Source organism: Poecilia mexicana, unplaced genomic scaffold (assembly GCF_051168715.1).
Source record: "Poecilia mexicana isolate PSO_F unplaced genomic scaffold, ASM5116871v1 scaffold_8, whole genome shotgun sequence".
Taxonomy (NCBI): domain Eukaryota; kingdom Metazoa; phylum Chordata; class Actinopteri; order Cyprinodontiformes; family Poeciliidae; genus Poecilia; species Poecilia mexicana.
Genome location: NW_028263377.1, coordinates 15,029,085 through 15,043,102, shown reverse-complemented (window position 1 = coordinate 15,043,102; position 14,018 = coordinate 15,029,085). Strand labels below are relative to the sequence as shown.

At 38.5% G+C, this 14,018-nt stretch overlaps 2 protein-coding genes and 1 pseudogene across 4 annotated transcripts in view; 2 read left to right on the top strand and 1 right to left on the bottom strand.

Moving 5' to 3' along the window:
* prkcab (protein kinase C, alpha, b) overlaps window positions 1-4,535 on the bottom strand; it is a 105,781-nt gene extending 101,246 nt beyond the window's left edge. For both annotated transcript variants that reach the window (XM_088008335.1, XM_088008336.1), the window contains exons 1-2: window positions 4,218-4,535; window positions 4,061-4,092 (exon numbers count right to left, since the gene is read on the bottom strand). In XM_088008335.1, the coding sequence (XP_087864461.1) occupies window positions 4,061-4,092; window positions 4,218-4,384 (199 nt within the window). In that variant the 5' untranslated portion in view covers window positions 4,385-4,535. The remainder of the gene's footprint in view (window positions 1-4,060; window positions 4,093-4,217) is intronic.
* Window positions 2,670-4,087, top strand: LOC148158017 (uncharacterized; annotated as a pseudogene).
* Window positions 4,536-5,986: 1,451 nt separating the features above from the next.
* The window catches only part of cep112 (centrosomal protein 112), a 116,743-nt gene continuing 108,711 nt past the window's right edge, over window positions 5,987-14,018 (top strand). For both annotated transcript variants that reach the window (XM_014988762.2, XM_014988760.2), the window contains exons 1-4: window positions 5,987-6,418; window positions 6,800-6,905; window positions 7,845-8,035; window positions 8,166-8,326. In XM_014988762.2, coding sequence (XP_014844248.2) covers window positions 6,806-6,905; window positions 7,845-8,035; window positions 8,166-8,326 — 452 coding nt within the window. In that variant the 5' untranslated portion in view covers window positions 5,987-6,418; window positions 6,800-6,805. The remainder of the gene's footprint in view (window positions 6,419-6,799; window positions 6,906-7,844; window positions 8,036-8,165; window positions 8,327-14,018) is intronic.

Sequence of the window (14,018 nt, the reverse complement as noted above, 5' to 3'; positions counted from 1 at the left end):
TGTTGTTGGATAAGTATGCATAATTTTGCAAAATTATCAAATTAGAAAATCTAAAAGAAATCCAGCTCCCCTCAGATTGTTTTAGGAAGAAATAAGAGGACCCAGAAAAAAAAAAAAGTCCAATGGGATTTTCCAGGTGAAATCAAAGTTAAACGAATAAAATAAAAAAAATTGGGTATTAATTCATATGGAGAAAAAAAATGTATTATCCTCAACTTTCAGCAACAAATGTTCTTTTTTCGACACAATAGCATGAGTCACAAAAAACAAGTTTGAATGAAAAACACACGAGTGAAAATAGAAACTAAAAAGCACTTGTGGGCACAGTATAAAGGAATAGTGGTGACGTCAAAATAATATTAGTGTGTAGTATATAACTCAGCATGTCCATATGACAGGATGTGTCACTGATGCTGATTCTCCACAGCAGATCATACCACAGCCAAAAAGCGACTGTATACCAAGGTCCTGTACAATATGAATATATATTTCAGATTATTAAAGAAAAACAACTAAATGTAGGATTCTTCATCAAAAATATGTGCCTCATAATCTTTCAAAACTGTGTATTTGTAATCTAAAAAAAAAAAGATGTGTGCAAAAACAAGAAGACAGACCAGCTATTTCCTGGGGGACTGCAGGAGCTCTGTCCTCCACCCACACAAATCCCTTTATTAATAACGATAATAAAAAAATGAAAACATTCCAGCATCTTAGCTCTACTTAAACATTGATCTGGAACTCATAGCTGTGCAGTCAAAGTGGTGTTAAGCTTTCAATACACAGCAGCAAACCAAAGGCAGAACTTCTTCCTCTGCCTATAAAACTCTTAAATAATCTGCATATGAGTCGAGTCTCGCACATTGTCACCCACAACAACATGGCTACTAGGATCACTATAACAACCGAAGTTGCTGAAACACTAGTATTTAACTTTACTTTGTTCCATATAAGAATTTGTTGCAATGTAAGTCAACTAGTTTCAGTAAGCGTTAACATAGAGTCAGATGTAAAAATTTGCAGGTACATCTAAAAAGAATTAAATATTACCAACAGCAAAACATATTTCATTAACTCAACTCAAAAAAGTGGAACAATATCTTATACAGTACATAGGTTTTTTTTTTTTTTTAAAAAAAGCTCAAACCTAAAGATGCTCCCTGTTCAACAAGAGTTGTAACCAAAAATATTCATAGAAAGTCTAGAAGAAGGAAAAACTGCAGTAGACAATGGTACTTGAACAACAGAGATAAATGATGAATTTTAAATCAAAACCAGTTTCAGAGTTTGGTTGAGATTCACAAGACTTGCCACACACACACTCCCAAACCAGACACAATTGCCAGATGTGTCTTATTTGGGCTAACAAGAACTGGGTTGTCACTCAGTGATCCAAAACCCTCTTTTTAGATGAAAGTAACATTGATTTCATCCTGAAACCAATGTCCCAGAGTTTGGAGGAAGAGTGGAGAGGTACATAATTCAATCTGCTTGAGGTATAGTGGGGAAGTTCCACAGTCAATGATGATTTGATGAGGGATGCTGGTGTCGGTTCAAGTTTTATTTTTAAGACCAAAGTCCACATATTGGCCTGTCACTTTGCATTGACGCAGTAATTCATGCAAAAGAATCCCTAAACAAATATTGAGACCATATAATATCCAGTACATGTACACACTTTTCAGTAGGCTGCCATTTGTGTATCAAAAAAGGCAGGATTAACAGAAATTAACACAAATTTCAGTTTTGAACTGAAATACTGCCATAAATTATGTTTAATTATATTTCAATTTAATGAGATACACAAACAAATATGTATATGTAAATGTGTATTCTAATACTCTACAATATTGTCTCTTGCCTCTTAATGGTTCTGTGGAGTTTGCCAACTAATGCATAACTCATTATGGCAGATTAGAGACTATCAAGCAATTACTATGTGTTCTTACTACAAATTATATTTTATGCATGCAGTCTATAAGATTAATTAAAAAAAACTTCTTTAAGAGCTCAAGATACATCAGGGTTCAATGGAGGTACTTTTGCATGAACACTTCTTTAACACCAACCTTTTGTAACATCAAGGAAGGCTTTGACTATATTGTCACAACATAATGTTAAACCACTAAAATAAAATAAGAAGATCTATCTGGAAGAAAGGAACTTGGTGTGCAGTGGTAAAGCCATGACTTCTTGCTGCAGCATCATTGTGCAATGCAATAGAAGACTGGTTGCTTTTGTTGCAAATATAACAGGACAGACATGTGGGAGCATGTTGCAAGTAAAAGATGAGATCTATCATCTATTGAGTGAAAAGCCTTTCTGCCAGTCAATGTATCAAATTATTATATGCTTATTGCATCAGCATGAGGACATGTGTAATGCTTACAGCTCTCACATTGACTCAGAGGGTGGCGGTGCTCAGCTGCCACACCTCTGAACAATAAGCACTAATTGCTCAATGAGCTGCAGCTGGAAGTGGTCATTACCAGCAACACATTGGGGAGCATATATAAAATGTAGACAGGAAGTTGTAAGCTACAGGACAGCAAGTTCTCTCAGGTCCAGTTCCAATCTACTTCTTCCCAGCACCTGTGAAATCTTTGGTGCTGTTCTCAATCAGAAGCCATGGCTCTTGGACTCCATTTGTGGTATATTTCTTTCTAAATTATGTTCAGTGTTTGTATCAGTGACAATTTGCTTGGCCTACTGTTTTCTTGTTGCAGTGTCGCCTGGATTTCTTTGCTGTTGGATAGCAGTGTCTCTACTGAGGGGCAAGGAAAGCCTTTACACAACTTAAACTTTTACATGTACAATGTATTACACTTTGTGTATATATATTGTTTTGGGATCATATCGCCAAACTCAGGACAAGATAAACCTGGTGGATGTAAATGACTTCTCAGACTCTGTCCTTGGATGAAGGGGAAAGAGAGCTGTTGAGTAACAGAATTGTAAACAAAGAATACAAGAAGTCTCCAGCAGTGCAGCCCTTGAAATTGTTTTCAGTCAACCAAAATATGGCTATGAAACCACATGCTAATGTGGAGAGAATTGTTAATGGTGCTTCTAGACAACGGAGTCAAATGTCTTTCAGCCAATCACATTTCCCCTGCAATCTGGCAGCCAGCTGGTAGCTCAAACTCAGCCTATCCTTGATTATGAATCTCAGTCAACACCTCTAGCTGTCCATGGAAGCAGAAAGCCTGCCCTTTCCAGCCTTGGTGAGACAACTTCTGAGTCTTTGCAGCATCTGCCTCCTAGCAGAGGGGGAGTGGGTGAACAGGTAACTGGTTCTCGTCACCAAGAGGTTGACTCTAATAATGTAGGTCCTGGATTTCTACATGCTGCTTCTTCCAACCAGGGTTCAAATATAGTAGAGGTTTCACCTAGCTATAGCCCCAGTCAAAGACAACCATCTCAGCAATATCGACCTGAAATTCCAAAACCTCAAAGCTTATCTTGGAATACACCAGAGTGGTTTGGCCATGGTAATGAAATTGATATGTAACTCAACTCTGCTCTCCCAAACTGGCTTGGCTTTCCTCATACTGATGCCTGGTTTCCAAAACTGTATGTTGCTTCAAGAGGCTTCCAGCCCAACTTCTCATACAACTATTTGGCTCCTAGAGTTAGCTCTCTTCCAAAAGCCCCTGAGCCACCCAGACCTCTGCCACCTCATAAAAGCTTCATCATTCAGTCCAAGAATGTCTACCAGCACTGATGGCTTCTTGAATCCAAAACTACCTACACACCAGACTACAAGGTGCCAAAGGGGAAATATGGCAAGAGTGTGACGGACTTGTAGGGAGTGGTGCAGAAAGACTACTCTCGCAAAATCTGTGTTCCAGTGCTACTGTAACTGTACAGCATTTCACAAGTGAACTAATGTCTACTTTTTTTTTCTCTCTAGACTGGCCTGCCTCTGAGGAGTCTTCATTTAAAGGGGAAAAAATAAAACTTTTAGCAGCACTTCAGTCTCCTTTCATGAATGTATCAGTGGCACAGAAGGGCTATTTAAAAACCCACGAAGAGGAAAATTTTTACAAAAATTCCCTACCTTGGCATTGGAATCCTTGTTTCCCAAATCCCCTGCAACGAGACAAAATGAGGTTGTTTAAGATGAACTCCAACACTGGCTAAACTAAAATAAGCTTTAAAATCACATACGTCTGAGTATGTAGTGACTCGTTTTTAATTTTTTTTTTTTTTCTCACCATATGAAATCTGTGCAGTGGCTGCAGAACGTTGGTTGCTTGAAAAATCTCGCAGTAAACTTGTGGTTCTTCACTTCATGCACATTTTTCTGTCGCAAGGCTCCTTTACGGGCGAATCTGTTCCCAACCCCCGCCGAGTCATTGTAATGTAGAAGATGCTCAGCCATTGCGGGGGAGTGAATAAAGTTTAAAAAGCCACAACTTTACTAGTACCGACGGCTGTCGGTGATGCTCCTGACGTGTGGCGCTCTCCTCTGACTGCGCTTCAGCTGAGCGCTCCTTTTCATTCAAAGTGACGCTGGAGAGGAGCAGCCTGCGTTTACGTAGCTTGCGTGAGAATATTTCCCGTTTACTCATGAAAACGCATGCACTATACTTAAACGTGAAAGCCGCATCAACGGAGATTTTGCCTATTGTAATAGAAGGAAAGCTTTTCGTGTAAAGTAATGACAAATCCGGATGGGTACAGCAATTTAGGTCTGCATAATACAAAAGCCTTTAATATTTTTCAGCAAGTTGGTGTTAAAATTTACCACGTTCATAATAAATTCGGTTTATTCTTGCAGTGTACATTTTTGTTTTTCAGATTTTAACAGAGCTCAATTTGTCATTTGCCTGACGAAATGGTGCACTTTAAAATAACCAGAAATCACTTCGGAAGGACGTTCAGGAGTTAAAATACGAGTAGCTCTTAAAGGCGACGCCTCCCCATATCAGAACAGCTGTGATTTAACCTGCAGTTGTTGTGCGCCTTCGTGTGGACATGATAAAAAACTACAGCTTCCAAATAAAGTGTACATTAATTAGATTCAGTTTCAAAAAATAAAATGTACTTTAAAGTCAATTCAAAAAGTAAGCAAAGTATGGGCATTGATAAAGTATTTGTGAATTAAATGCAACTAAAAAGCCTGAAGTTTTCTTTCACATCTTCTATTAATTATCCTGCCATTCAACCATATTAGGTTTAAATTTTTAAATCAAATTACTTGATATTTTTGTAAATTTCTCTTCCATCATTATGACCGGTATTAATTTTTTGTAAAAAAAAAAAAAATTGTAACTGAAATGGCTTGATGGAAGAGTCCCCAATAACATAAATTGGTAGAAACAGTAGAGGACATTTTTAAATGGTGTTAAACAATCACACTAATTGGTCTACGACTGGTCTTCGTATGAATCAAAGGGTATAGCAGAGCAGCAGAGGTTATTCTGGAATCTTTCTCTGCTTGCGTTGTCTCTAGTCCTAGCATCTGATAATCAAGGGAAGCTGCTTTTCAGGCAAAAGCCATGGCTTCTAAACCTTTGTGGTATGTTTTGTTACTGTGGGTATTTGAGTTCTTGTTTATAATTGTGAACTTAATGTGTGTTTGTTTGCCACAATAGGATTTCTTTACTTTTCAACTTCTCAATTCCTCTGTTTGGTCAGCTTAGCTGGAAAGACATCTACCTTGCTTTGACAACACTATTTGTCTGTTTGTGGAAGGTCACTTTTGCCTACTCTCTATTCACATGGAATAGTTTACCACCAGGCCTTGGGAGCCTTTGACTTGCAGTGTCATTGGCCAGGGGATGACTTAAGCCTCATACACAATGTAAGCACTAGCAATTTATCAAAATATGAGGCAGATATTTTAGGTATGGAAAAATGCACAATTTACCAGTCATTGTATTTTAATTACTTTAATCTTCAACCACTCAAACTCCAGTTTTTATCACTGCACTTTCTATAAATAAGTTGGACTTGAGGTGGGCCTCCTCTTTAGCAGGGACAACATGGCTGACACAAAAGACACCCATAAGGTAGCAAACATTTCAACCACACACACAGAATGTTAATTTACACACGCTAGTTTCTGCACTCTGATTAAAAATATCATGCGATAGTTATCTCAATAAATGAACTTATTGAGGTACAATATAATGTTATCTCATTATATTGAGATAACTATCTCATGATGATTTATTATTTTTTTATCAGAGTGGTGGAAACGGGCTTCGATATCATATGTACTAAACATGGTCTGCCAACTTTAAACCTGAATGAATTAACGAAAGTTAAGGGGAAATTAGTCAGACATTATACTGCTGCAAGACGGGGACCTCTGTTGGAAAGAGGGAGAAGTCGTCTCCGCGGAAACGGATGTGTCGTAAAGTGAGGTTGGGAGTTTGAAGCCGTTTGAGCGGCGAAAATCGTGTTCAAGGTAATCTCCCTTTAAAGTAAAAGGTTATGTTGTACACCTTGTAGTACGTTTCAAAATCTCATTAGGTTACCATAGAGAGCGAGAGACCAATCGTTACAATAAGGAGCGAAGACTAGCAAGGGTGCTAGGCTTTAGCTCGGCTAACATTAAAGCTAATACCTCTCTAACAGATCATAGTTGCTCATGCTGTGTAGTGAGTTGTCATGGCAACACAATACGTTCCCGTGTCTCACACGCAGACCGTTTGATTTGAAGATAAATAAATTGCCAAACCCGAGCTTCAGGTGGATGTTTATCGTGGAAACAGATTTTCAACAGGGATGTGAGTCTGTCTAACGTTCTTTAATTTCGTATTCTGGTCACTAAAAATAATCCTTTCAGGTCACTATGAACAAACAAGAAGAGTTGTGGGAGAAGCTAGACTCCGAGTTTGACCACATTCTGCTAGACATGAAACCGTATGTTCTCAAGCATCCCAGCAAAACAGGTGAGATTCCATCACAGCAGCACGAATAGAGATGCAACAGAAGAGAGCACGTCATAGTGCACTCACAATGTCTGGTGAAAATATTTACACACATTCTATGTTTGCATTTTGTCACATAACGGCTACAAACCTCAGTCGGTGTCCTTTATTTAGGACAGTACAACATAGCAGGCCAGGTAAGGGGATCCTTTTTTTTTTATCAGAGAAACTGTCTACAGGATTATGGTAACTCTGGAAGAGTTGTGGAGATCTACACAGAGTCATAGATGGCAGACCTACTGTTGGTCACACACTCCTAACAAATCCACATATTTAGACCATATTCATGCCTGACTTGAAAATGAATAACTGTTGAACTTAAAAACACAGACATGACATGACCTACAAGTAGACTGTGAAGCGATGCAGCATTTATAAGTTGTCCATCCATCCATTTACACCCTTGTCCCTTAGTGGTATTGGGAGGTGCTGGTGCCTATCTCCAGCTAACATTCCAGGCGAGAGGTAGGGTACACCCTGGACAGGTCACCAGTCTGTCACAGGGCAACACAGAGACACACAACCACACCTAGGGGCAATTTGGAGAGGCCAATTAACCTGACAGTCATGTTTTTGGACTGTGGGAGGAAACCAGAGTACCCAGAGAAAACCCACACATGCACAGGGAGAACATGCAAACTCCATGCAGAAAGACTTATTGGGCTGGGAATTGAACCCAGAACCTTCTTGCTGCAAAGCAACAGCTCTACCAACTGCGCCACTGTGCAGCCAAGTTATAAATGTTTATGTTTTTGTTACTGGAATATGCAAGAGGAGGTGTACTCCAGATGTATTCTAATGCAAATAACTGGGATGTAGACCTCTTCTGTTATGCTATTTTAGCATATAGTTCAAATGCAATTACAGATTTTAAATGTCCTTTTTCTCATCTCATGCCAGAGCGTCAGCATTGTGCCGTATGGATAAAGAAGCTGTGTGACCCGACAACATGTGGTTCGGGTGTGATGGATCGAAAGAACCGCAACATGTATGCCAATTTGCTGCTTTCTATGCTCAAAAGGGGCATCCTGGAGGGCCCTTTTACTGCCAAACCAGAGCCTGGAAAGCTCAAGACACTTCCAACCTACATGGTATGAAACATGGTCTACTCTTGACTTTTTTTTTTTTTTTTGAGATTTTAAATGTTTTAACCACTGAAATTGATTACATCAACACATTTCCAGTTAATCTAATACTCTGCTGTCTAATCTGAATTTTTAGTCCATTTATTTTGATGAACCTCTGAGTGGTCGATCGGCTGAGCAGAACAGAGGCCTTCCTGACTGGGTCACAGGAGAGCTGAGTGGTTGCGCTGATGAAAGTTTGGTCATGGATCTTCTGAAGGACCGATCCAGTTCTACACCCATTACTGCTCATCATAGGTGGGTTACAACTATAATTCTGTATATTTGTATTTTTTTTTATTTTTTTTTTTCAGACCTCTTGTCTTGATACAGATACTACTATTAAAACAAAATGTAAATAAATCTGCTAACACAGTACATGGTGGTGCTCCATGATGAGTTTTCAATGTAACGCTAAATACCAAAGCAATTATTACGGCATTCAGCAGCAGAGTGTGCCTTTTGTCAGTTCCTTTCAAACTGTTAAGTTTCCTTTCAAACTGTTAAGTGCAAAGATTCTTAATTTGGTTCTGAATACATTTCTTGGAAATACAGTGGAACCTCAGCATGCAATCTGAATTGGAACAAGCACTTTAGATCTTGAAAATTTGGACATGGAAACAATATTTGTCAACGACAAAATGGAAACATTCAAATAATTTGTCCCAAGAGCCCACTTAAAACTTGCACATTCCTCTTCTTTTTAGTATTATTTTATTATAGTAACTTTAACAGAAGTACTGTGTGGTGAAATTCAAATGAAAGATGAAGACTTGTTCGGGTGATTTTTGTATCACTTTGGTAAGCGCCTCACCTCTTCCATTGTTGACCATTGCGTTTAATTTGTGCCAGTAGATCAGATCAAATTTAGCATTTTATTCTTAATTGAGTTATATGTTTTATTGAAAACCCCAACAGATATTTTAAATTAGCAATAGCACATATGTTGTGGGATCTTATGGTATTAATGACTGCCTTTTTGTGATGGAAGTTATTGATGCATCAGACTTGGTGATGAGCTTGAGTCTCAAATAAGCCAGACATGTGTCAAAAAACTAGAGTGCTTTGATAAATAGAAATGACATTGTGATATGTGCAAAGACAATAGAAATCAAACCAATATAATACTTTATGTGTTTTTAATTTTAAAATCTTACTAAACCATATTTATTCTTTTGAGTCGGCCAGAGTTGGTTATTAATCTCTGAAACAGTAAAGACTCTCTCCCTAATATAAAGCCTTTTAACCTTATCTATTCTATTTTATCCTGGAGTTGGATGAATGGGAAAACATACATTATGCAATATCATTGCTAAATATTGCAATAAGAATGGCTTATTTTTCTATCTCCACTCCCGTCTGCATCGCAATTCTCTCCATGAGTTTTGCCCTCTCAGACACCATGTGTAAAACTAGTCCATCTGATTGGCCAAATATATTGTTTTTATGCAAAGAGTAAATGAATGGGACTTGAAAATATTTTTAACTATCATTGACCATAATCCAAGAGGTTCTTTGTTATAGAGCCACTGCTCTTCTTGATATTGCAATGATGATTCATTTTAGAGTTATAATGCAGCCCCCAAAGCGCTTTTGTGAGATGCTTCTCATTCAAACACACGCATTCCTACTAATTCTACATGCAGTGGTTTTCACTCTGTCAGATTGTGATGATCAAATCAGAAGCAATCATGGGACTCAGCATCTTACCTGTCGACAAAAGAGTCACAGGTGTGAAACGAACCTTTTGTATGTCAGTTAGAAGCTAACTGCTCTTTACACGAGCCAAACGGACAGTCTGAGGTTTGTTGTTGTTTGTTCTCTCCGGTTGTTTATTTATTTAATTAAACATCGCCTCGTATCAAATACAATTTTAAATATGATTGTAGCTGGGGATCTATTGGTTTTCAACAGCAAATAAAAATAACATAACATATTATTTGTTGGGGAAATGTTCTTAAGGAGCTCCATATTAGTTCAGTTTTGTCCCATGGGTGTGACATAACAATGTAATGTATTTTTTGTGACATCTTTTCTATGTACATACACTTATACATAATTGGAAAGCTAACATTGTTGAGTTTCCAATGATGTATTGGAATGTAGATGCAATAAGCGCTTTTATCAAACCACTTGGAAATGTAGTATAATGGTTAACTCACCATTTGAGGCCTCATATTATTGACAGAATGAAGCTATTTAAAGCAAACAACTTTTTTTTTTTTTCCATCCACAAAACTCCATTTAATACAATCCAATAAAATAGTGCAAAAGATTTACTCCTAGAATCCAACATAGTCTGTTGATGAAAACCATCAAAAGCAAATAACATGCAAAATGTCTGTGGATAACATTTGGAAACCAGGAACTAATATTTATTAATAATATAGTTAGACTTATTGGCCTATGTTAATTATTCTGTAGAGACATGATGCTGCTCTGGGACAGTCTGACAAAAGTGAGGCTGCCATTTTGTGCCGTTGGCTCGTCAGGGCAACACCAGCAGGCAAGGCGGATGAAGTATCTCACCCAAGGACATAAATGACGAGGTCCAAAGAGTCACTTAAGGCTCCGGAGTGGCAGGTTACAGACCCTTTTTCTAGACTTATCTCCTACGATTAGTTTACTTGCAAGATCCTGTTTAACAAAATTTGTACCACTCAATAAAATAACCATACGAATAAGACACAAATCATTACTTGCCTCAGTGGTGGGAAAGAGCTGATGTGAACACCACTGTACCCTCTTTTGATCCTGGAAGTGTAAGGACTGGCTACTTAAGAAGCTGACCACAATAACAGAAGTCAAAATTTTAAAATTGTAATTTCTGTTTCCTTTGCAAATCAGTTTTCAAAATATTTATGCACAACAACTGTTATGTCATCTGTAGTATTCATTTTGCATATTAATTTTAAGACATACCTTGAAAAGTATTAGGTTAATGTTTGAAAGGGTGCTGAAGGGAAACCTGCTTTATTTGTCTGTTAGGGAGACGGGCACAGGAGAAATTTGCGTTAATGGTTAAGGCATCTGTCGGAACTTTCCACTCAAAACTTCTCCTACCAGTCTGAAGACATTGAACTGCGCTGTGAAGCTACAGACACAAATAGCTTTTCTGACTGATTGCCTGTCATCTTTGCTCAGGAGCACCATCTAAAAAGCTAAAGACATTGCCAAGTGCTTGCATCAGGCCGCTTGAGCTGTCCATTCTGAATTTTCAAAGAAAAACACTTCAAAACAGCATGAGAGAATAAGGAACTTCTCATATAATCTACCCATCGTTCTGTTGCTTTTCTCCACCGGCTGAACATGAGCTTTAACCCCACAGTGCAGGAAAGGCAAAGAATAAAGCTTAATACATCATTAGGATGTTTAATATTTAGTATCTTTTCTGCGATTTATCTTTCAACATCTGAAATGCTCAAAAAATGTATTTGTTCTACGCCAAAAATGAAGTAATTCAATTGAATTTGCTTGTCTCTTTGATTACTGTCTAAAACTAAATGTGCTGGATGTGAAGGCAGCTTACTTTGCTTGTCATCAGTCATCCTAACATGCTCGGGGATATTTCCTCTGACTGCAGGCAGTCCAGGGGCTCCACAAAGCGATGTTAGCAATGGCTCTTGGTTTTTCAAATTTAATTAGGAAGGAGAGGCAAATCGGGGCCCAGTGGCTTCGTATACTCATTAGCATCATAAAAAGAGAGCACTGTAGTAGGCAGAGATTATCATACACCAGGGCGCTGCATAAGAGGGAGTACAAGCCCACCGCTGCCGTATTTAATCCAAAGTTTTCTGTTGAGGCTGTGGAATTATGTCGTTACGATTAGGCGCAGCAGCACTTAGTGCTGTCACCTCTTAGGAAGATGGATATAGACAATAAAAAGGCCTACTGGGGCCTCACTGTGTGGTGTTTAAACATTTCTTCTCACAGTCTAAAGACATGTTAAGAGTTAGCTTGCCAACTTCTAACAGCCCTGTGATTGAACTTTATACTGCTTGTTGTCCATCATTCCCAGATTTGCATAAACCCTTAGCAGGTTGCAAAGATGATTTTCCTCACGCATGGAAAATGCTATATTTCTCTTTTTGATTTTTGGACATAACCCTTACTCCTAAGCCTGAGGCTGTAGGTCTTATCCAGAAGAGTTGGATTGGTCACTCCAGACTAGGGGGATCAGAATCTGCCTCGAGCAAAAGTTCAGGTGTCTTGGTGTCTTGTCCCCAAGAGATGGTAGGATGGAGTGGGAGATGGATAGACAGATTGGGATCCAGCTTACAGAAAAGCAGGTGCCACTCTGATCTGTCTTGGTGAAGAATAAGCTGAAGTCAAAGGCGGACTTTTGGATATATGCGTCACTTTCTGTGTCTCACCTATAGTCACAAGATATGGATCAGAACTGAAAGAACCAGATTCCAATTGAAGCCAGTGGCTAAAACAAATTTCCTTGTGGAATCGCTTGACTTTAGAGAGAGACAGAAATGAATCTTTAATCGACGTTTACATAAAAGTTCAAATTCTACTTGCTTTCTTTTATGTTACTTTGTTTGCATTGTCTTATTTTCTTAAGTTTTCATTTTATAACTACAACATTTTGATGCACAGAGAAATGGGTGGTAACCAGAATCAGTTTTTTGTTTTTTTTTCAGATGAGTGGAGGCGTCATACTTAGCCCTGTAAGATTGCGCTGACATCCAGAGTTCCTACACATTTTAATGCTGAAATTCCACAATTTTCAAGACTAATTTTCAAACTTTTCATGACATACTTTACATAAAAAAACAAGCAAACTAGAATTGAACAGCTTGAATACTTAGTGAGGCCATAGTACGTATAGGCTCTAAAAATTATGATCCAGCACGATTCAGAAACATTTCTGGGATTTCTGTGTGCCTGTGTTTGTTTTGTTTTGGCATGTGGGCTAAAATAGATTGGTGCTATTTCAAAATCTATGGTGAGACATTGAGATTCTACTTCCTGTTTTTCTGTTTGCCGAGTCCCACAGTGTTGAGATAAGACGATGAAAGACTCTGAGATCACAGACAAACATCCAGATAAAGAAAATTAACAGCACCAAGAGCCCTTTTATGTTTTTGTCCTATTTAGATATGATTGATCTCAATGGACTGGTATGACAGTGTGTCCCTATGATGTGGCAGTGTTTGATCTCCCCAGCTGTCAGTTGTGAGACAGACCTACTTTTCAGCTTGATTCATTTTAACCATCTTTTAAAGTTAAACTTTTAGGACGTTTTCAGGTGTTACTCCATGGCGCTCAGAATTAGGTCTGCTGTGATGTGTGCATTTTGTGTAAACCGCAGGGATTACTTCATTAAAGCTATTCCAAATATAACCACAAGGTGGTGGTATTTCATTGTGCATAGCACACTTTGATCCAGAGGAATCTGGAGGAAGAGTTCTCGGGTTGAGAAGGTTTCCTCATGATTTTATTCACTCCAACTTCTCGTGCTTGTTGTGATCAGTCTAATATAAACTGTGTTCTTGATTTGACAAAAAGTATAATATTCCATTCTACCTAGAATGGAATATTACTTCATATTTGCTGCAGTCTCTGTTTTAGAGCTTCCATGCACATTTCATTTTCTTGTTTTTCTCTTTTTCCCTCCTTGACGTCTGTCTTCCATCTGTGTGCTCTCCATCCACATATGAAAACTCTTAGCCAGCCCTACAGCCCCCTTCATTCTCCTCAGCTTTTATTTTCTCTACACAACTTTGACAGTTACATTTTATTTGCAGTTAGCTTTTTATTTTGGTATAAGAGTCTCTCATTGCTCTCTTTCAGTCCTTCCTCTGATCTTTCCCGGTGTTAGTTTATAGTGGAGGGTGTGCAGGGACATTGGGATGTTTGTATCCCAAGGTCAGACTTTTCCTGGGGGTGCTTGAGGCTGAGCCCTGGGCCCGCTGGCTCTGCACCTGGAGGTCAGGCTGGG